Here is a 24,914-nt window from a genome sequence, read left to right on the forward strand (position 1 = left end):
TATTAAAAAACCCCCAGAGATTCTTCTTCGAGGCATGCCACCTCTCTGGGTCCCAAGACCCTTCATTAAGGTAGGCCCTCGATAGAGCAGAGGGCCACTCCTGCGAGGCGGGGGAACCTCGCAGCCGTAAGAGCTCAAGCGCCGAGTAACTCATAATAGGATCAGGTAACAACGGAAAAAAAGGGTATCCCGAGCCAGCAGTTCCCTACAAGTGTAGTAAAACCGACCCCCTGTCCATATAAGATGTAAAACGGGGATCAAACTGTCCGAAGTCCGCTGATGGAATTAGCGGACCGGTACACCACTGTCAGGCGAACACCATAAGGAACGACCATGTTTAAAGTTAACTACGTCAGACAGTTGACAGTCATGTCTGCAATGCCGCTGATGACAGAAATAGCGGCCATTATCGTTAGCTTAAAATCAGCCATAAAACTAGGCCTTTAAAGCCTAGGATGGTAAAAGGCCGTCCAAAGTCGTTCACAGTCAGATGATAGTCCCGCTGATGTCCTTCGCGGTGAGGTGAACGCCGAGAGCTAAAAAACCGTCCAAGCCGCCAAGCCCTGCCGATGTCGGGGCCAATGTCTTTTACATTGCTCTAAATTACAGTTTTATAGCCAAGAATATATGGAATGCAAAACTCAGCAGCAAATCTACATTCATCTAATGGTACATTCATGAGTTGTTTTTCTTTTCTACAATGAATATTCCTTACTCTTATCTTCAAAAAGGAATATTCCACTAAGGAAAAGTTGCAATTGTTGATGTTTGTAGCTCCAATACAACCAACTATGTGCAAAGATTACGGCTGAAAAAAGATCAGGAGGTTGCCTCAAACAACCACAGAGACCCACAACAGAAATTGCTGGCAACACAATATAATCTGTGTCTGTTGCCTCATAAACTAAAACCAGTAAACAGCAATAGAGCAAAGTTGTAACTGAAACATAAAGATATCTTATTAAAAAATAGCACTGAGGGCATGTAATGTATTCCAATTTAAGATTCAAAGACTTCAGATTGCCATTGCCATCACCTATTTATAAATTGGGAAAGACTTGTCTATTAGTGATTAATTAGAAATCTTCCTTTCCTCCACTCTGACCTTGCAAAGGAATGTTCTTCCATCAAATTAGCCCATTAGTCCAAATGAGATAGGACTTGTCTGAAAGAGTTACCATGCCAATCTCCTTAGTTTATAGTTTACAAATACAAGAATTAGTTTTGAAAAATAGGCACAAATAAGTACAGCAAAAATAGGAAAATTGTCCAGATATTTATTTTAAACCTATAATATTAGCTTAGCACAGGCTTGGTCCAATCCTAAACTTCCTCCTTGATCTTCCTCCAGCATAAAATAAGAGAATTGGATTGAAAGGAACTGGTTTTTGTTTATGAAACAAACTCTAGTTAATTTTAACCGGAGATACATAATTGGAGTTTGGGATGGCAAAAATATGTAATATCTGCGAACCGGTAGGGAAGGTAAGTGAATCCCACTGCTGGATAGAGGGTAGTGAAGCTGATATTTTATTACTTATTAGCTGCTACATTTGATGCTACATATGTTTTTACTTGCATGTATCCTGGTTTGTGACCATAATAAAGTGGTGCATGCGAAATAAATAAATAAATGTCTCCACAGTCATCACTATTATGGACATCTGCAGTGTGGATCAAAAACAGTCAAGATAGCAATAGCACTTAGACTTATATACCGCTTCGCAGTGCTTTACACCCATCTCTAAGCGGTTTACAGAAACAGCATATTGCCCCCAACAATCTAGGTCCTCATTTTACCCACCTCAGAAGGATGGAAGGCTGAGTCAGCCTTGAGCCTGGTGATATTTGAACTGCTGAACTGCAGTCAGCAGAAGTAGCCTGCAGTACTGCATTCTAACCACCGCACCACCATGGCCACAGATGCCATGGATGGTTGCATTATGATCATTACAGACTCCATCTTGACACCTTGCACACACACCCTTGGGAATCTTCACAGCAGCCACAATGTTTAGCTTACTATTCAGCAGAGTGCATCATGCAACATGAAATATTTCTATAGCCTGTATGTCCAGTTCATACCATAAAATAAATACCTTGTGTTGCATTATGTACACTAAGTAATAGACAAGAGATAAAAGAATTTAATTATATATGATCCTCACTCTGAAAGTTCAATTGAAATATTTTTTTTTAAAAAAATAACAAGGCTCCTCCACTTTTTTCAGCTATTTAATCCAGACACTACCTGCAATTATACCGTTGCTTTATTTTGTAGATGCTTCTTCCCAAAACTAACTTCCGTTGACATCAGCTGGCAATTGATAAGAGGTGATGGGATTTTTTTGCTTTGTTTTGGAAATCAAATGTAGCCGTTTTCTCAGTGGGCAGGAAAATTATTTCTTTTTAGTCCTTTACAATAAAGCTTTGAATTGCATGTTGCTAGCGCTAACTGAATTTCTGTACAGAATTTCTTCTTAAGAAAAGAAATAGGAGCAGGCATAGGGTTTTTGCCACTTTCACAAGGTAGAAGAGTGAGCAGCAATAATTTGTCTTTCAGGGAAAAAAGGAAATGTTCTTTGCTTCAAGTACCTGAAATAGTGTCTGAGCAAGTAGCAATGAACATCTTGTCAAGGCAGAATAGCTTTTCCCTATTTTTTTTTTTTAAAAGTCTCAGTTACCCAAAGAAAAATTCTGTTATAGCACGAGGTTTGTTATTCATCATTTTTCTAATACCATTTTATGCACAGACTTTACCATTTTGCTTCCTTCCATCCATGACATGGATTCAGTGAAGTTAATTTTTTTTAAAGGGATACTGAAACTGCAAGGAAGTTGTTGTTGTTATTGTTGCTGTTGTTGCTAGTGTGCTGCCTGGATCTCAAATGATTCTGGTGGCTTTCCATCCAAATCCTCCCAGGACTAACACTGGCTAGCTTTTCAATATCTGTCAGTTATTGAAATGCTGTCACCATCTATGTGAGAAAGACAATAACAAGAACAACCAAATCAATAGCAATAAACAAATGAATAGATTTGCAACACACTCAAATTTTCCTGCCTGAAGTAATCATTTTTCTTTGCTTGATGGTAAGATGGCCACAAAGGTCTACATTCCACACCCAGGCTCACTACCCTGTTTGAAACCTTATTCATCCATCCAACTTGGAAACTCACACATATTGCACAGAATTTTTACAAAAATGATGGCTGAGACACTCAATTCCACTCAGATGCTAAAGCGCCTTAAATAACAACTGAAAGCAGAGCTAGTAAAATCGTTCTGGTTACCAAATAGAATTTCTTAAAAGGTTTATTCATTGTCCCAAAGGTGCTTTTCCAAGAGGCAACTGGACTTTCTGATTTTTCTTTGAAGACGTTTCACTTCTCATCCAACAAGCTTCTTCAGCTCTTGAAAAAGCACTTTTGGAACAACCATGACCTGGATGATTGAGAATCTCCATAGACGTTTATTTGTTGTATTTCACCTTGTCTATATTACTGATATTTAAATGTTTAGATTAGCCATCCCCAGTTTGGTGCCCTCTGACAGCCATGCTCTGGATCAGGGATCTCCAACCTTGGCAACTTTAAGACTTGTGGACTTCAACTCCCAGAGTTCCTAACCTGGCTGAGGAACTCTGGGAGTTGAAGTCTGTAAGTCTTAAAGTTGCCAAGGTTGGAGACCCCTGCTCTGGATAACCTTAACATATTTGAAAGACACTAGGTTAGGGAACTCCTTGATTTACAAGATGATCTTTTCTTTGCCTGGGGCATGATTGAACTGCAAAACATTCAAATATCACAGCTATTAAGAGTATTCTCTATTCTAATCTATATCACTCTGATACTGTGTTTTTTTACTTTTGGCCCTCATGCCATTATGTTGGGAAATGCTAATGCAAAATAATTATGTCCAACTAGTAGTTGCATGCTAATTAATATCTTTTCTCCTGTGCTTCTGAATCCGAGCTCCAGCTCCAGTCAACTCTAATTATCTTTAAAGTCAAGTTGCTGATCCACTGTCTAAGATACATCCATGGTCTTTTTTGCTGGTAAGAAAAGTCTGTTTCTTTTCTGAATCATCTCATTGCAAAGCAAACAAGCCACAAAAAAACTTTAAATAACCATCCCTCTCAGAAATAGAGGGTGAGTAGTTTATAGAATAAAATACAAGGCATGGAGTAGTACAAGCAAGATGGTTGGCAAGAATACTCATATATATGTTTATATACTATATAATCCTTTTTATATGATGTTGTGACAAAATAAATTTAAAAAAATAAAAAAAAAAGAAGAGGAAGGTATGGAGAGGTATAGTAAATGAATTTAGTGTAAGCTAGTTTTGATTGTCCTTCCATATCTTTTTCTTATCTCAGGCATTTCATTTTGATGGCTTACTATTTCTTAATCCTTTTCCAGGCTCTTACTCATGTATCTTGTCATATCCAATACATGAACAGTGTATTGGATATGTATGTATGTATTATGTATGTAGGTATGTAGGTATGTATTCATATACTGATGTTTTTAATTCCTAAATATGTTGTTTTGAGGTGAAACAAGAATAGAAATCCAGCAGAAGTGATGGATGGATCATAATGTTTAATGCTGCAGCAATACATTTTCACCCCTGCAATCATTAGGGTGACAAAGCTGCAGCCAGATTTCTCTCATTTTAAAAAAATTCTAATGATTAAGACACCAGGCTGTGAGTTCTAGTCCCACCTTAGGAACAAAGTCAGCTGGGTGATCTTAGACCAGTCATTCTCTCTCAGCCCTAGGAAGAAGACACTGGCAAACTAAAAATATTGCAAGAAAATTGCAGAAATTTGTCCAAGCAATCGCCAGGAGTTAAGACTGACTTTGAAGCACCTCCAAACCAAAACAGGTTTTAATTAATATTTGATGTAATATTCTTACCTGAAACCTTGCAAGAGCCAGTATGGCACAGTGGTTAGAGGGTTGGATTGGTCCTGGGGAGACTCAGGTTCCAGTCCACCCTTAGCCACAGAAACCTATTGGTAATTTTCAGACAGTTATCCAAACTTTCAAAATCTAAACCTTTCCCCAGAAACCTGATTGTTATGGGCAAAAGTGAGAGAAGAATGTGTTATGCATCCTGCCCTAAGTACTTGAAAGACACTATATAAGCAGAGGTGGGCTGCTGGGGGTTCTCAGGGGTTCAGGAGAACCTCTAGCTAAGATTCTGTGCAGTTCAGAGAAGCCCCAAATCTCACTCCTGGCAGCTCCCCTGCCCCGTACCTCTCAGGAGTCCCCACGTGGCCCATTTTGGATGCAGGTAAGTGCAGGGCACATGCAGAGGCATGGGGAGGGCGAAAAACAGGTCAACCGGAAGCTTGGAAAGGGCCTTCAGAGCCTGGGGAGGCTGTTTTTGCCCTCCCGGAGGCTTAAGAAAAGTCTCCAGAGCCCGGGGAGAGCAAAAACGCCCACCCCTGCCATGGTGCAGGGCCATGCCCACCATGGCCATGCCCACCCAGCAACCGGACAGAGAACTCCTTGCTAAAATTTTTGAAGCCCACCCCTATATATAAGCCAGGGGTGTTAAACTTGTGTTGTCACGGCATTGTCATGTGACATATCGTGACTCCCCACCCCTTCGCTACACTGGGCATGGGCCTGGCCAGTGCATGGCGCATCCGGTCCATAGGGTGTGAGTTTGACAGCCCTAATGTAAGTCTATAGTGATATAGTGGTTAGAATGCAGTATTGCAGGCTAATTCCGCCCACTTTCAGGTGTTCGATTCTGACTGGCTCAAGATTGACTCAGCCTTTCATCCTTCCAAGGTTAGTAAAATGAGGACCCAGTTTGTTGGGGGCAATATGCTGACTTGGTAAACCACTTAGAGAGGGCTGTATAGCACTATGAAGCAATATACTGAATGGCTACTTCCTATTGTTAATAATTACGTAAATAAGATTAACTATACAAAATGTTGCAAAATTCTTCTGACCATTTTAACATTGTCCAAAAACTGGTTTCCACTTTAAGGATTCCATGGCTCTCATCTGGAAGAGGCAGATGCTTTGATGTTTTGCCGCACTAGACTTTTTATTAGAACTTCAATGCGCTGATTGGGAGGGGAGATAAAATTGACTTGTTTCTGAAACCAGATCATATAATGATATTCATCAAACTGTAAAGTGAATTGTCTCCTGCACTGGTAAGACTTCAGGAAACGCATGCAAACAGCCGTCTGCAAGATTTGGTTTTCAGTGCAAAGATCCACCTTTCCAAGGGATCACAGGAAGTAACTAAAAGTACTAGAAAATAAATAAAAACTTCTTTACCCTAACATACTTGGTGGTGAATTGTTTCTAAATGGGAAGTAGCTCAGTTGTTGCAGTTCTGTGCTACTTTCATTCCTTTTATGTTAAGCAATCTTAAAGAGAAGTCAAGAACTGGAAAGAATTTCTTTCAGTCTGAGAAAGCTTCCAAATAGCTTGATAAAGTGGTTGAAACCTCAGAAATACATTGATGCCAAAAGGAGGGAGGGAGGGAGGGAGGGAGGGAGGAAGGGAAGGAAGGAAGGAAGGAAGGAAGGAAGGAAGGAAGGAAGGAAGGAAGGAAGGAAGGAAGGAAGGAAGGAAGGAAGGAAGGAAGGAAGGAAGGAGAAAGGGGAAGATTAAGAAAGGAAAGATTAGGTATAACTTCAACTATATATAGTAGTCTGCATTTGCACATTTGACATTTTTTATTGGATTACATCCTTAGGTTGTTCATTTTGGGTGATACAATGGTTGATTTCCCCAGTTTGATACAAATAAGGTTTACTATTCTTTAACAATTATGGAAACAGTCTTGTATCTTTTATTATTTTCTAATAATCTGAATTCAGATTAAAGCAAGTTTTTCCACTGCTGTGCTTACAGAGAGAGACAGAGAGGTTCATAGATACATACCCACACAAACATAAAGATATATGTCTTTGTAGCAGAACTGTAGCAGAGCAGTAATTCTTTGCTTTGAGAAGTAATGGCCTCATACAATGAATAATGCTTGTGAAAAATCTGAATCTGTGTTTCTCCAATTGGATACAGCCAACACATAATGCAGGGGTCATTCAAGGTTCCTTGTCCTGCAATCCTTGAGCAGTCAACATCTTATATATCATGTCCAAGATTTTTAATTTAAAAGCCTAGAATTTATCTTTTCTCTTCAAACTCTGATTACTTAGCAAAATAACTGGGGGTCAATGGCTGAAGTAATTATAATGATACAGTTTGTATATGGAGATTGAAAGCACTGACTTGTCCATTTGTTTTGTCTAGTTTTTGGACCCTTCAGTCCGGGAGTGTATGGACAACCTCCTGCCACAATTCATTTTGGTTTTGGCCCTCCAGAGTTTCTGTGCCAATATTCATGTTTCCCACATTATGGAGAAGAAAATCTCCAGCCGGATATGTCCTATTTGGCTGTGATTCTAGAGAATTAATAGTTTCAGACTCACTGTTAGAACCTTATTTTAGTATTTCCTGATTCCATATCCTTGGGCTAGGACAAATGTTCACTGTTCTATTATTTTGATAGGAATTCTTGAGCATTCAGCTGCTTAATAAGCAATAAAAACATTTCTTTCTAAAGGTATACATAAGCATAGCCTTTATAAACTCCAGAAAGAATTATATGACAAGTGTTGTGTATTTTTGACAATAGTAGTGAAAAGAATAAGGGTAATATACAGATTTCTTTTTAAAAACTGCTTGCTTATATTGCTAGTATGAAAATGGTTTCACAAGAAATGCATTGCCAACCAAGAAGATGCCAAAGGAAATGAATTCCAACAAGTAACAACCCCAATATGGGAAGTCAGAATATTGCACTTAACCTGTATAGATAAGACTCCATATAGAAGTTATCCCACTGACATACAGAAAAAATACCAAAGAATAATTGTCATGAGGACCATAAAGACTGAAATACAAAATGCCTGCCTGCCTCCCTTTCCATTTAAGAAAGATAATTTTGCATCCAAGTCAGAAGTAGCTAATTCCAACAGAATGGTTACTTGGGAGGATAAGATCATGGCTTGGCATACCCCGAAGACAAACATACTGTAGAGAACTTCCTAAGATTTATGGTGTTTCCAGAACAGCCAAATTAATGTAATAAATACTTGCTTGAGGAACATGCACTAAACCTCCAAATGAGCCAGAGCTATTTGTTTCAACCACTCCCACCACAATTTTTCTCATTAAATAACGAATTGCATGCAACCATCTGAATTTTGCAAAAAATAAAATCCAAAGGGCCTATTTTGTTTTAATTCCTGGTTTTGCTTGTCTCTAAATGAAACAGGACAAAATGAGAAGCATTCCACTTCTCTTCTCAGGAACCTTTCTGAGTTCAGTTTTCACCCCATAGTTGTAACTCACAGAACTGAAAAAGGAGGGGCCCTCTGCCAATTTACAAGAGTTGGTAAGGCACAGGGTGAGTGTTCAGACAATTTTTAGAAAGCACAGGAATTGTTTTCACCATCTTTTTACGACTTTGTTAAAAGAACAAAAATTGCAGATGGGGAGGAGTGGGCTTTCAAAATATTCTTTTTCAGGTTGAACCTGCCTAACACTGGAAGATAAATCAAATAAAATGTGTGTAAATGCTTATTTATTTAGCCATCTCCTCACCTGTTTTTTCATGTCCTCTTAGTCACAGAAAATCAGATTTCAAATAAAAAGAAATGAGCTATAGAAACCAAATTAATTGATTATGCAGGACTAGCCTCAGTAAACGTCCAATTTAACGTGTAACAGAATATACATGTACCATTCAAAATAATGAACCAAGTTAAAGTCACCCATGTTATACAGCCAGATGGGATTTGACTAACAATAGGTTAATGAGATCTTCACACAGGTCATGTGTAAAAAACCAAGGTAATAAATTAATACACAAGTTAGAATATTCTGGGATGGGAAAGTGATCAGTCAGCATTCTAAAAGACATAGAGAGGACAAAGTGAGTCATTAAGCACAAAAAATGTAAAGTCTGAGCTCGTAAGCCAAACAATAAGTTAAAGCAATACAGAACGGATACATTTTGCTATGCATGTTTACATGTAGTCATGGCTTAGCAACTGTAATTGCATCAACTCAGTTATTAAGCAGTCACTAAATGAAACTGCAATTGTGTTTATGATATTACTTCAGCTTTCCATTGCTTTATAGACCTCATAGGTCACAAATGCAAGGATTGATCATAAAATTACTTGTTCATCATCATCATCATAACTGCAAGCAGTCATCAAACAAGGCAGTTGCTAAATGAGGACTACCTGTATAAGTTCTGTAACAATTCTAGAGCTGGTATTGGCTCCTGCAGCGTAGATTCACAATAATTGCTGGATAAACTTTTCTTGACCTCCTCTACTCTTTGGGTACAGAATCATTATTCTACAACACTCAGATGAAGAGGGCAGTCATAGTCTAGTTTCAAGACAGACAAGCATGGGTATATACATTTATAATCAATTAGTAGCTCAGGGTTTCAGACATGGTTAATATTATGAACCTCTTCACTGGGTTCTTGGAATTAATTCAGAATTTGGTATTCTAATTCTTACTTCCAGCAACTGATTTCTATTATGTACTCATTATTATTGGAGTCAGTCTAACTCTGTGGAAATGCCAAGTCATTATCTAAACTTCTGAGATTGAATTTACAGCACACAGTATCAGCTTTATTTCACAAACCCAGGGTCCATATTATTCCCAACTGGCCTGAACAGCTTCTAAATGTAGATTCAAAATCCATTTCTCTGACTACTGGACTGCTGGATCAAAGATAATCACTCACTGTACATAATAAATGTTTATGTCAAATCAGTGGCAAGGGATAGAAGGCTTATTGTGAACAGTATTCACAGTTGTCCCATAATCATTGAAAAAGAATCTTAATGCCCAGAAAAAACCACATAGATAATAACATCCAGAAAAACAACAGAGGGTCTTAAGAGACTTCCCAAAAACTTGAAGGGCAGTAGCTCATCCCATTGGGATTGGCCGGCTCCACCCGTGACAGCAGTGAAGGCATGCTGAAGGCTCCACTGGGCAGGGTATTTCAGTTGGTGGATCCAGGAGAAGGGCCTTCTCTGCCATTGCGCCTGTCCTTTGGAACATCATACCCCCTGGAGTGAGGTCTGCTCCAACCTTCCAGACCTTCACCAAGAGCCTAAAGACCTGGGTCTGCCAGTTGGCTTGGGGCTCCAAAGGAGGGGATTTATGTTGGGGGCGGTTGATAGATTAATATCAGATCCTACCTCCCCTCCTGCTCATCTTACTCCCTCCTTCCCCATATTGTGTGTGTGTGTGTGTGTGTGTGTGTGTGTGTGTGTGTGTGTGTGTTTGTGTTTGTGTTTGTATACACATACATACACAACACATACGAGGGGCAATGCTGTTCCAAAGGGAAGGGACACAAACAAGACACACCATAAGATGACAACATTTAATTGAAGGGACCCAAAACATACTTATTCTGCCTGATTATACTGGGCAGGCAAAAATTATTATTTTTTGTACCAGACAGGGCATTCCCACAGATAATCAGGCCCTGTGACACGAAGGTTTTATAAGTGACAAGCCAGACCTTGTATTGCATCCAACGACCAGGAGGTAATAAATGCATCTTGAAAGCAACAATGACATATGGGCATAATGAAAAACACGAATACTCCTGCATTTTAACCAGCTGTGTAACTTCCACATGGACGTTATGGTTACCACCTTAAAGCACATTTCATTAGTCTAATCCGAGTCCATGATTAGAGCGTGGATGATTATGTGAAGGAAGAGGCACAACCAGTGATGCGATTCAAGTTATTTAACAACTGGTTCTCTGCCCTAATGATTTCTTTCAACAACCAGTTTGCCAAACTGCTCAGAAAGTTAACAACCGGTTCTCCCGAAGTGGTGCGAACTGGCTGAATCCCACCACTGGGCACAACTGACATACATGGTGTATCTGTGCAAAGGCCTTCCTGTGCAAAAGTGCATGTTGGTCCTGGATCAATAACAGTGATAGATGAAGCAAGAACCAAATGTCAGTAATAATTATTTTTCTTTTTGGATAAACTTGAGCTTGCCTTAAGAAAACAGCAGTTATAATCTACCAGATTTTCAATGTTATTAAGGGACTTTTTATTTTAATATCTCTATTTGCATGGAATAAAAACATTTTTTTTTATTATTCCCTCAAGGCTCATCTCCTGATCCAGCATGTGTCTCTTTTAAAATCCTGGCAAGTTCTTGAATCAAGCTGTGGTAAGCAACAGCTAACTTCTCCAGCTTTAAAAATTGCTAGATATAGTTGGACATTAATAGGGAATTAGTTGAATTTTGATTGGAATCCACATAAAAGACTGATGTTAGGAAGTAACCTTAATCTAGATATGGGAAGAGGGATGATTTATTAGAAGTTTTTGGCCAAACAAAGGATTGAATCAGTTGATTAGCAATGAGTATTTTAATAATTTTTAAAGGTATTATTACATATATATCTCATCATCTGTTTGGTAACGTAAATCAATTACTGATACAACAATATGATTCAAATGTTTCAAAGGAATCCGGATACTTGGATGTTTAATAGATGCTGTATTTGAAGTAAAATGAATAATTCCATTTTATATAAAATTAAGGAATATAATGAAAATTAACATTAATGCCTGTAATAGTATATGTGACCTCTGGAATACGTAGTAAGAATATCCAATCTTGGAAAATCAGCAAGTCAAGCTCTAAATGACAAGTCTACTTCTTGTCACTTAGGGATGAAATTACTTTTTATTTATTTATTAAATTTATTTATTTATTAATTTTTTATACCGCCCTTCTCCCAAAGGACTCAGGGCGGTGTACAGCCAAGGATAAAACTCAATATATATACAATTAAAACCAGAATTTAAAACAAAGCAAATTACAAAAGAAAAGGCCGACATTAAAATTTAAATTTAAAATTTAAAAATTTAAAACCCTAAAACAGTAAAAACCCAGTTTAAAATAGTAAAACTATTATGCCAGTCTTTTTTGTTTTTGTTTCATGTTTACTGAATACTTTAAAAAGGATTATCTGAATTCCTGCACTGACATTGCTGGAACTTTGAGGACTCTTTAACCTATTCTCTTTTGGCTCCCTTTTGGTCTCAAGTTATGATTTACAGTATGTTAATATAATGTTGGAAGAAACCACTATTGTTGAAGATATAAATGTGATGTTGAACTGTTGATTGAATTTCATGATCTATCAGCTAAGAGAATCATACTTTGAAAGCAGAAAGAAAACAAGGCTGCAGGTATCAAAAAAAGTAGATTCTTTGTTAATTTAAAAATATTTCTAGTTATAGAAATGAAATATGGAACATATTGCTGTACTTCTTGGATTTAGCAATAGGTTAACAATACTAAATTAGGTGCATATTCACAGTACAAGTAGTTTTTTTTTTTTTAAAGTTCCATATATGCTACTTACTTTTCCCTCTATATTATTATTGTTATTTTTGTATTATAGCTGTATTATTAATTGATTTACATTTTTAAAAGAATCAAATATTATCAGGACTTGCCAGAGAAGGTCTACTCTCTGGTGGTTTCAGTCCTACCACTGCATGAGGGAACGAACTTTTGTCACTTGCCTCAACTCTTGCCAAGCTAACAGTTTGAAAGCATTGCAAGTAGATAAATAGGTACCATTTTGGTAAGAAAGCTTCAGCATTCCATGTATCGCTGTACGTTCTGTGCTGCGGCATGATGTCATGCTGGCCACATGACCACAAAATCATATTTTGACAGTGTTGGCTCAATGGCTTAAAGAAATGGAGATGAGCATCCACCACCACGACTAGTGGAGGAAAATCCGCAGGAACACTTTTACCTTTATATTTTCTCTTTTAGGAGTCACTCTTCTTAATAGCCTAAGCCAATTCCTTGCAAACAGCTTTTGGAATTTGGTGGTATTGTATAACACTAGATAGAGGAACTATCATACTGTACAGTGTTTTTGAGAGAGCAACAACATAGCAGTTGACTTATTCTTGGTGCAAGTTTAATTTTGCAGATCCATAACTCAATACAGCTACATTTAGAAGAAGACCATAAGTTGCAATTCAGCTACAGTTCAAACTGAAACCGTAGAATTGGGCTAGACAGAGATGCTATGTTACCAGGATGATGGAGAACCATATATATAAAGCTTGCAAGAGCTTTAAGATTCTTTTCATTTGCAGAAATCCACTATGACAGCATTCAGCCTCTCTTTTAATGAAGGAGAGCTTACTATTTCCCAAGGCTGACTATTCTATTGTTGAGCACCTCCCACCCTTAGGACCTCCATTTAAAATCTACACCATGCCATATAAATCCATCATTTCAGGACTATTTTTATTTTATTTGGTTGTTTGTTTATCAAATTTGTTTGCCATCTGTCATGCAGTTCAGGCAACTCCAAGTGACTAGAGTTCCTACAGCTTAACATGTATATTTCACCTAGGCCAGGGGTATCAAACTCAAGGCCCACGGGCCAGACACAGCCCTTGGTGCCTCTGCCAGCAAAAACAGAGCTCGGGCAGCCCTGCTGAGCTCCGTTTTCACAGGCAGAGGGTAGCAGGAGGCTGTCGCAGCCGAAAATGGGGTTCGGGAGCCCATTTTCCCTGGCAGAGCGCTCAGGCCACCACAGGTGCCCCCTGACACGAGTGATGTTGAGCTGGCCATACCCACCATGGCCACGCTCACCCCAGCCCCCCAAGGTCAAACACAATCCTGATGCGACCCTCAGTGACATTGAGTGTGACACCCCTGATCTAAGCTATGTTGAGATGCAAAGGTTGATTCCGCAAATGAATGCATGACTATGTGGGCATCTGTTGGTTTGTGTCCATTAATCACTTGTGCCAAGCAAATCCTCACTTATTTTCCAACTTTTTAAACATTTTCTTTTTTTACTATAAAGCAAAGGATGGTCAAATATGTACGTAAATGAGTAAATAATGCACTTATCAAGCTAGAACAAGATGACCTGCTTTCCTGCAGCATTGCCCATTTTTAAAAAACACTGAAACCAAACAGGTTGGTTTTCCTACTGAGTATTAAAACTAAGATTGCCAGGGCTATTGTATTTTTCTCCATTTATTTCCTCTGACCATTTTTATCTTTCTAATTTAGAGGAGTGATTATTAATTTCTGCAGATGAGAAATGCTTAAACAAAAGTATTCTGAATATTTTACCTACAATTTATTGTCGAGGATAAATAAATATAGATTTTTCTTACTCTCAAACCAAGTGAGACTCTGGGAAAGAAAAATATGCTGTCAGGGAAGTAGAAGCAGGCCCCTAGCAATACTAAGACTACTTATAGGATGATGTCTGAAGCAACTTGTGGGATTTGTTTTCTCACACTCCAGGAAGAGGAGAGCAGCAGCGGTGTAAAGAAAGTGTGTGTGTGTGTGTGTGTGTGTGTGTGTGTGTATGTATATTTTTCTACAAACCAGATGATCAATCTACTAGGCCAAAATTAACAAAAAAAATTAAAAATGCATAGCACGCCACTTTTATAACATCTCGAGGCAGGATACAAAACTAACAGTGCAGGCCCAGAGACATTCTTCTCTCCCTGTTTCTTCCATTATCTAATTTCATGAAATATCTGCTGAGGACCTCAATTTCTTTTATCATAATCTTCGGGGTTGTAGGCACTTTGGAATCTTGAAGATGTGTTGAGGGGTAGTGAACTGTTGTGGAGGGGTGGAGTTTGTGTGCATTCTTGTACTCATGCCTTCATATGATTTTGCTGCTCCTTTCATCTCATCCCGTATAACTTCCTGTTGTCTTCACCCTCAGTTAGACTTCCTGACTGTTCTCTTCCTCCCACTTCCCACAGGTCTTTCTCACTTTTATTCTCTAGCAAGTTGTTTTTTTCTCAGTGTGTCCATACAGCATCACATGACAATCCTTCTAATTATTCACTTACTTAATATTTAATGTTATTAAAGAAGGTCCCTTGATTTCCCTCATTGTCATATTGAAGTGATCAAAAAATTTTTTTGACATGTGCGGAAATTAATGGACAAATTAATGTTGGAATTGAAAAATAAAGGCAAGTCAGATTATTATGAGATGTGGAAGAAATTTTATCCATGGTTGGAACAGAAAGAAGGTATGAAAAATATAAACTGACTAGAACTTATAGAATAGAGAACTAAGGGTATGTATGTAATTACAATAGAATGAAAGAGGATAAGACAAATGTATAAGTAATATAGCTAGAAAAATGAGATCTTTATATATGTAAATACTGAATAGACCAAAAGCATATAAGTAGCAAGGTATATATATGATACTTATTGTTTATTTTCGTATGTATGGCAAAGATAATTCCAGGAAGGTTACACTGTGTCCGATGTTTTAATATGTGTTTAATAAAAAAATTTCCCCCAAAAAATAAGAATGAGAATGTCTTCACAAATCCATTGTTGTCACTCAACTTTCCATTATTTAAATGATGTCTTCTTCTGAAGCCTGTTAAACGAGACAAGGGTTAAGATGTTGCTACAGAATCCAGCCTGGATGAAAGCAATGCTCATTTAATGGTCAGATGCTGTACAGATGTGGAACTTTCATGACCAGAATCTGGAACCCATGCTATGATCAGGTACAGATATCTGGTATCAGAGGTGAACATCTCTGTACAGCTGTGTTTACATCTCTGTCTCCTTTTACTAAATTAGGACTCAGAATTGTTATTTTTCTGTTGAATTGTTAACATCGAAGATTTACTATCATAATGCACATCCACAATGGTTCTTTTGAAAGGTCCCTGCATTTGGAACATGAAAACAGAGCAAGCCATAACACACTTGTTCTGGGTACCTTGATGTTCCAGAACAACTGCTCCTTCCTCTTTTTTTCCTGAGTTTTACTATTTAAATAGATAAGAGTGCTTTGATTTCTGAAAAGCATTTGCTGTATGGAATCTCTTTGGGTGGCCTGTCTCTGCTGTTGGATATCTCTGACGTTTAGAAATATGTTTTTACTTTTTACAAACATTTGCGGTGTGGCTTTCTCCACCACCACCATGTCCTCCTTTGCTCCTTTATGGGTAGGGAGATGTTGCTGGGAGGCATTAATGAAGAACAATTGAAGAATGCAGCAAAAGTATCTACTCTCAGAAGGGTCACTTAAGGTATGAAGGTCATCCTAGTTGTTCCGCTAAAGGAAGCAAACACCTGTATTGTGCAGCTGATATAGGAAGATGCTGGAGGCAAATGATTGCTTTATTGACAAGGGCAAAGACATCCTTTTATGCTGCATAGAGGATGGCAATGGTAAATCGTTCCTGTGTTTTACCAAGAAAACCACACAGATAGATAAGCCAAAATAATTGACGGTATAGGGCAAATTGAAATGGACTGGAATTCAGTCAGAAGATCACATTCTTTATTATTCCAGAGAGAAAAATAAAGAAGGAAGACTGTTGGCTTCATCGTCTGGAAAAATATATCAAGAATCGCATTGGCTACAATGCCATCAATGATTGAATAGTATCAGTTAGATTTGCAGACAATGTATCAATTATATATACAGACAATTGGCCAGGGGCTGATTACAGAAAAAATCAAATATTCATGTGCAATGTACAAGTGGAAAAAGAAAGCCAGTTTCCATGATACGATCTTGATCATATATACCTACCAATTTCAAGAATAACATCAGGAATAGAATGGGACTAAGTTTAGTTATAGGGACCAAATTAATGACAACAGATATAACAACCAACCTTAGAATTTACAATAGCGCAGCAGTGAAATCCGGCCGGATCTATCCGGATCGTGCGAACCGATTCGGCTGAAGAAAATATGCTTTTAAAAGTAAAAAAAACAAAACAACCTCTGATGATCACGCGGCTCAACGGGGCCTGGGGGGGGCAGGGATTTTTGCTACCGGTTCTCCGAACCACCTGCCACCATCACTACCAGATCAGGCAATCCGATCCAAACCGGGAGCATTTCACCCCTGGCTTACAATCCTGTAAAGTAGGATGTGTATCTAAAGTACATGCTCGGTTATACCAACACATGGCTGTTTGGCAACTGCACCATGGATTAACAAAAAAAAAAAAATTAAAATCAAGGTTTAACCGATTTTACAATTGCATTTGCTACAACAGAATTCTATGTTGACTCTGTACCACAACAAAGTCTACTCAAATCATTTTACATACATGGCATGGTGGCATAATTTTGCCCATCAATTACAAAGCAAAACAAGTAATTAAACGGGATACCAAAGGTTCTGACTACAATGAAACTACCATTTGTCTTTGACAATATTACTGGGTTTTGTATATACTTGGGAACATTAAAACTAGAAACGGTCTTTTAAAACCTCCTGCAAGTTGACATCTGCAGCAGGTGCTGCACAATGTTGCATTTCCTTGTTTCCTCGGCCTCTTTGTATTTTAAGGGCCAGGGCCTGTCCAAGACACTGGCATCCCTGAAGTACATCAGCAGGTAGTTCTTCCTGTGATCAACATTATGGTATAATATCTATGTCAATTATTGAAAGTAACAGAGAATCCCAAAACAAGTTGTCCCACCCAAGCTTTAGAGATAGTTCCACCAAGAAAACTTTGCTGCCTTTTTTATGTTGGCTCAAACTTTCTGTTTAGGGCAGCCACACCCACACACTCCTTAAAAGAAGGGTTACCCTTCCTTGAACTGCATGTGGCAATTCTAGAAAAGCCATTTTTATTGGCATGCATGGCCTAGTGCAGTGATGGCTAACCTTTTCCGGACCGAGTGTCCAAAGCATGTGCGCATGCCTGAGCCCCCTGTTCTGTCCCCTCCCGGCCTCAGCCACGCGAGCTGGCTAAATGAGCCAGTAATTGAGTTCACGGTTGCTATCAGTCCTGACAGGGAATCTGCAGCTGCCTGCCAAAGTCTCCCTTATCTTGGGGTGCAGGGCAACCAGGAAGTCAGCAATCCAGGCCGAATGTTCAGTTCAATTCTCTACGAGTCAAAGAGTTCAGCTCAATTTTTGCTCGTCACGGAGCAGAAGAGCAGCCGGGGCTGCTTTTATACTCTCTGGGGTGTGGCTCCGTGACTCAGCACTCTCTAGGCCTGCCCACCCCTTCCTTTGTTGTAGCCGCCTCTCATATCTCCGAAACCTGGGATCTAGCCAGGCCTGATTACCATCAGCTGAGTCTGGAAGCATGGCCTGGTGGGGGAGAGTCAGGGGACGGAGGCCTCGTTATCTCCTCCACCTGGCCTGCCTCTGGCTCCTGGAGCTGAGCCAGAGGAGCCGGTGCTCCAAAGGTAGGTCCTGATGGCCCTTCCCCCTCACTTTCCGAGTCACTTTCTGGCAGGGGGCCCGGCTCAGGGGGCGCAGACACAACACCCCCAAAATGCAATGTGTGCACGGCCCCCGCATGCCCCCCACCCCTGTGCACGTGCCCCCTGCACGTGCCCCACCCCCAGAGCAAGCATCCACGGCCCCCACACATGCCTGCCCCCTGCCCATGTGTGCGCACACACACACACACATACCACACCACACATGTGTGGCAGAAACCTGAAAACCAGCTGGCCGGCGGAAGATGTGCGCATATGCATGGCGGAGCTGAACTGAGGTGATGGCTCACGTGCCCACCCACAGAGAGGGCGTTGCGTGCCACCTCCAGCACATGTGCCATAGGTTCGCCATTACTAGCCTAGTGGCTGCTGGGTCTTTCCCACTATTTGCTGAATAATAGAAAATACAAACATTTCCTTTAGACACCGCTATAGAAGCCTCAAATATTCAGACAGTATTATCTTAATCTAGTGTTTCAATCAATGCCTAACATTACAGAGCATATGGAGCAAATGGTATCCTCTACCCGAAACAATTAAAATATTGGAATGTTTCAAACAGTTTCTGTTTTTATAGACTTAGCCACTTATTTTTTTTGCCAAAGGCAGTATCTCTGTAAGCTTATAAACTTTTTTATTGCTTTTCAGAGATGTAACAGCCCAATAAAATATATCACATTATCTGTTTCAAATTTGCGATTCAGAAATACTGAGTTGCACTTGAAAGCTAATCACATCAATATGACTTACTGAAGGGAAAAAAAATAGCTAAATGAAATGAAATCTATTTGGACAGATATGTCATTTCAAAAGTCTGGGGCTTATCAAAAAGAGATGTGATTGCTTTTCAGACAAAAAAAACATATGAACAGTAGAAGATCATCAAACCAATTTGAGAATATATCGGAGCAAATAGGGAAGAACTCCCACACAACACACACACACACACACACACACCAGAGTAAGATATCATTGTCTGAGTTCATTGTTTGCTTTAGGCAAATTTTATAATTTTTATTCCTGATATAACAAGTATTATATAAACAAAAAAGCTGCATGGTATGGTTTAAGTTTCTCTTAAATTAAATGCGCCAGAATTTTGAAGCCACGGAGGAATAACATTAGCAAACCATCCTGATTCCAACTTTATGTTTAATTGGCTAAGACTGGATCACGGGATGTTTATGGTAACCATTTCCTCTCTTGCTCTTAAGGTGGAGAAGAGGTGGGAGTGCCTGTCATACAAATCTTGGCAAGTGACAATTGTCAAGCACTTAGGCCAGATAATTGGAGGAAGATTGCTAAAACTGGCATTTCTCTGTAAATCACAGCTTCTCAATCTCATTCCTTTAAAAAAAAAAAAAACACCAATCAGCCACATTGCAAATGCACGAGAAACACCATAAGGAAGAGTGACATTACAATAAAACTATTTAAAAGAAACCAGATAATTTTTCCTCTGAGCAGCACGAGTTGTGTTTAGCCTCATAAAAGCCAGGCAAGTCTTAAAAATGTAAATCTGAGGAGCCGTGAACCCGAACAGCAGAACGTGGAAAGGGCTGAACTATTCTGACTTACTTTCATCTCAGAAAGAAGTTTCCATTCCTCCTGCTGTGTTGCAATTGGCTGACCGGGTCACATGACCTTGACAACTAAAATAGAAAAGCTTCACAAGAGGGAGACTGAAGCAGCAGAATGCCGAGGAGTGAAAATGTGGAAGAGCTTCAAAAAGCTCTATGACCCACAAACCAGATGGACCATGAAGAATTTCCAAAAGACTCCCTGTCACGTTCCAATACACTCCCTGAGCAATATCTTTCTAAAATTCCTGTTGGAGCTCAACTTCCAGACTTAGACTTGCCCGATCTGAATTTTGTATTGTTATTGCAAAAGACGTTTTGGAAGCTCTACCTCTTTATTGTCTCTCTGATGTTCATTGCAATTGTTACAGCTTAATTTACACAGCACTCCAGGACAAGCTACTCAAATTACAATCACTCAGACGATTACAATGATTGCACAAGCTCACATTTATTTGGTCTCCTTTTCCGCTTGTGAGAATGAGCAAATGACAAAAACTTCATATTTAATTAAATATTCTCTTTGATAGAGCTGCCCTTTTATTGAGGTAATCTTTGGGAGGATCCTCTTAATGTTCCAAGCAATTTTGAAGTAGATTGGTTGCAACCATGGAAGGATGTGGTTAAATTCTGAAACCTCCTTCCAAGAGATCCCTCATCACTCTTTAACGTCTTTGAAAAAAGTTATTAGGAAGTCCATGATAGTTAAGTTAGGTTGATAGTTAAGCAGTAACTTAATTAGTTACTGTTTCTAATATTTGTTATTGCTAGATGATTATTCCCACTGCTGTTTTGCATATTTTCCTTCAGACTAAGGATTTTTGAGAAAGTTAACTATTTGGTAAATACCTGGAGAATAATTTGGATAAAAGTAATTCAAACAGAATTAATTTAAAACTTATTCATGTTGAGATTTATTTTAAATTTTTAATGCACACATTTTAAAAATGTACCAATGCATGCAAAATTGCTAAAGAATCACAACACAGAGACACACACCAGGGTGGTATTCACTTACCTTCGCTACCGGTTCGCGAATGTGAGCACATGTGCCTCCTCCATGCATACGCAGAGCCTTTTGCGCATGCGCAGAGGGTCAAAAACGGGGCATGATGACGTTCAGGCAGGTGGATGGAGCCTCCCGCAGCCAGTCCTACCGGATCGCACGATCCGGATAGAATCTGCTGAAATTCACCACTGACAGACACCAACAAAACGTATAACAAAAAGATGATTTAGGAATTATAAATGGAACTCCAAAAACACTGACTGGTTTTTCAAAAGGCTTTTTGTTGTTGTTGTTGTGCATTCTAAAACAGTCAAACAAAGCCACTTAATTTCAGTGAGACAAGCTGTAGAGACTTTGGAAAAAGTGCTTTATATCATTTTTGTCTAAATATGGCATTTATTTCCAGTTTTTGGCAAAACTGATCCCTTGTGAACTATTGGTTCACCTAACAACGCAAAAGATCACCACAAAAAAGATATAAAAGCAGGTAGGTCATGTGGCTTTATGACCCACACAACTTACAATCATGAAGACTGGATTCCATTATGGTTGTAGGTTGAGTACTATCTGTATAGCTTTCCAGGGTAATATATTACTTTTTTAGCCAATCCCTATACCTAGACAATCCATAGTTCTTGATAAAGTACCAGTCATCTTGAACAATATTAATAACCCTGCTGATACCAACCTAAAACACAACCATAATAGAACAAGACTCAACCTTATTGATCTTCAACAGCAGTTTGATTACCACCAACCAATATTAAATGTAGTCTTAACTGTATACAAACTCTTTTTTTTGCATATTAACCTCAATTTAAGAAAATACAAAATGGATTTCATATTGTTTAATGCAACCTTCCATTGTTTTACCATTCAAGCTTGTTATTCAAAAGGCTTGATAAAAACCAAAATCAAATCTATCAATTTCTCAACTGAAGTTAAAAGAATGCTCTCTCCTACTTCTGAAAAAAGCAGATAGTTTCATTTAGGAAACTATTTAAAAAACGTTAAGAAAATGCTAAAACTTATCTTAGGTCTGAGAACAAACAACTCTCTATATCTTATACATCTGCTTTTTTGCTTCACTCAAGATGCTTAGCTCCCCTTATTTTAAATACAGTATGCAACTATTTCACCCTTGCTAGGAAAAGAGATTTTTTTTTAGTTTCTTTTTTTTCTACATTTCAGTAAAGTCACATGAAAATATAATATTTTTGTTGATCATTTAACATTTTTCCCAAGGAAAAAAAAAAGCAAAGAAGGTAAAGGTTCCCGTCGCCTATATGGGCTAGTTGTTCCCGACTCTAGGGGGCGGTGCTCATCTCCATTTCAAAACCGAAGAGCCAGTGCTGTCTGAAGACGTCTCCGTGGTTATGTGGCCGGCATGACTAAACACCAAAGGTGCATGGAACACTGTTACCTTCCCACCAAATCTACTTACATTTTTTACATGCTTTCGAACTGCTAGGTTGGCAGAAGATGGCAGGAGCTCATCCCAGGGGTGAAATGCTGTCGGACAGGATCTCACGAGTGAAGCTCCACCCACCAATCCAGGTGTCATTACTTCCTGGTTTTAACCAGAAAGTAATGTGTTTTTTACCTTCTGCGCATGAGCAGAAGGTTTTGCGCATGCGCAGTTCTGTGCGGGGATGTGACACGCATGCGTGCGCACGCAAAGCGAGCACGCTAGCACATGCACTTCCAAGCCAGTAAGGAAGGTAAGTAGATTTCACCCCTGGCTGACCCCATTGCACGGTACTAGGGATTCGAACCACTGAACTGCTGACCTTTTGATCGACAAGCTCAGCATCTTAGCCACTGAGCCACCACGTCCTGTAAAGAACAGTAGCTTTAGATTATTTAAAGTATCTATCAAACCAATTCTGTGTGGGTAGAGATGTAAAGAGACCTATAATCCAAAGCACAGCAGCCACTAGACATTTATCTAGATTCAATTTGCTTAGTAGCTAGCCAAATATTTATCTACTATATAAATATTCTAAACACCATTTAGCCAAATGCAAGGTAAAATGTTCACGGGTTAAGTTTTGGAGTATTAGCTTCATCTGCTTATGATACTCTACCTTTTGTACAGGAATCAAAGCAGTGATGGGTTGGCAGTGCTAGCCCAAAGTCACCAGCTTCTATGGTGAAGGTGGACTTGAAAGACACCTTCTCTTCACCCACTTAAAAAAAATGTTTGCTCCTTATTTGAAAATTAAGCTTTCCCTTGAAGTTTCATTGAATTCAGTGAAGGAATTAAGCTTAGATTTATTGTCACTAAAATAAATTGAACCAGGGGTGAAATCTACTTTTTTTTTGCTAAACATTCTATGGCCGTGGCTTGATGGGCATGGCTTGGTGAGGGTCATGTGACTTGGTGGGCGTGGCTATGTGACTGAGGGATCAAAAGACAGACACTCACTAGCAATGTCCTGCTAGTGAGTTTGCTAGGCAAACCAAAAAACTGGGGGCGGGGAGTCCATTTTTCCTCCCAGCGAACTGCTAGGTTGGCAGAAGATGGCAGGAGCTCATCCAGGGTGAAATGCTGTCGGACAGGATCTCACGAGTGAAGCTCCACCCACCAATCCAGGTGTCATTACTTCCTGGTTTTAACCAGAAAGTAATGTGTTTTTTACCTTCTGCGCATGAGCAGAAGGTTTTGCGCATGCGCAGTTCTGTGCGGGGATGTGGCACGCATGCGTGCGCACGCAAAGCGAGCACGCTAGCACATGCACTTCCAAGCCAGTAAGGAAGGTAAGTAGATTTCACCCCTGGCTGACCCCATTGCACGGTACTAGGGATTCGAACCACTGAACTGCTGACCTTTTGATCGACAAGCTCAGCATCTTAGCCACTGAGCCACCACGTCCTGTAAAGAACAGTAGCTTTAGATTATTTAAAGTATCTATCAAACCAATTCTGTGTGGGTAGAGATGTAAAGAGACCTATAATCCAAAGCACAGCAGCCACTAGACATTTATCTAGATTCAATTTGCTTAGTAGCTAGCCAAATATTTATCTACTATATAAATATTCTAAACACCATTTAGCCAAATGCAAGGTAAAATGTTCACGGGTTAAGTTTTGGAGTATTAGCTTCATCTGCTTATGATACTCTACCTTTTGTACAGGAATCAAAGCAGTGATGGGTTGGCAGTGCTAGCCCAAAGTCACCAGCTTCTATGGTCGAAGGTGGACTTGAAAGACACCTTCTCTTCACCCACTTAAAAAAAATGTTTGCTCCTTATTTGAAAATTAAGCTTTCCCTTGAAGTTTCATTGAATTCAGTGAAGGAATTAAGCTTAGATTTATTGTCACTAAAATAAATTGAACCAGGGGTGAAATCTACTTTTTTTTTGCTAAACATTCTATGGCCGTGGCTTGATGGGCATGGCTTGGTGAGGGTCATGTGACTTGGTGGGCGTGGCTATGTGACTGAGGGATCAAAAGACAGACACTCACTAGCAATGTCCTGCTAGTGAGTTTGCTAGGCAAACCAAAAAACTGGGGGCGGGGAGTCCATTTTTCCTCCCAGCGGGCTTGCTAGGCAAACCAAAAAAAAGGGGGGGAGTCCGTTTTTCCTCCCAGCAGGCTTCAGGGAAACTTCAGGGGAAAACGGACTCCCCCCCTCCCATTTTTTGGTTTGCCTAGCAGAGCCTGCTGGGAGGAAAAACAGACACACACCCCTGTTTTTGGCTAGCACCCAGCTAAGCTGCACAATCATCAAAGGCTTTTTTTTTATTTTTAAAAGCATTTTTTCTTCGGCCGAAAAAATGCTTTTAAAAGTAAAAAAAAACAATCTCTGGTGATCGCACGGCTCAGCTGGGCATGGGCGGGGGGGGGGCAGGGATTTTTGCTACCGGTTCTCTGAACCACCCACCGCCATCGCTACCAGATCTGGTCTGAACCGGGAGCATTTCACCCCTGAATTGAACTCATTCTGCTGTTATACC

General features: G+C 39.4%; 1 protein-coding gene across 7 annotated transcripts in view; it reads right to left on the reverse strand.

The window, feature by feature from the left end:
• The window catches only part of ESR1 (estrogen receptor 1), a 250,072-nt gene that overhangs the window by 198,013 nt on the left and 27,145 nt on the right, over nt 1–24,914 (reverse strand). For 3 of the 7 annotated variants that reach the window (XM_058169383.1, XM_058169410.1, XM_058169420.1), the window contains exon 3: nt 2,761–2,978. The exons of 2 other annotated variants lie outside the window; for them this stretch is intronic. In XM_058169383.1, the coding sequence (XP_058025366.1) occupies nt 2,761–2,787 (27 nt within the window). In that variant the 5' untranslated portion in view covers nt 2,788–2,978. Of the gene's footprint in view, nt 1–2,760; nt 2,979–19,944; nt 20,008–24,914 lie in introns of those variants that run through there. 2 more of the 7 variants (XM_058169392.1, XM_058169400.1) reach the window with 2 other exon arrangements.

This window comes from Ahaetulla prasina, chromosome 1 (genome assembly GCF_028640845.1).
Source record: "Ahaetulla prasina isolate Xishuangbanna chromosome 1, ASM2864084v1, whole genome shotgun sequence".
Lineage (NCBI taxonomy): Eukaryota > Metazoa > Chordata > Lepidosauria > Squamata > Colubridae > Ahaetulla > Ahaetulla prasina.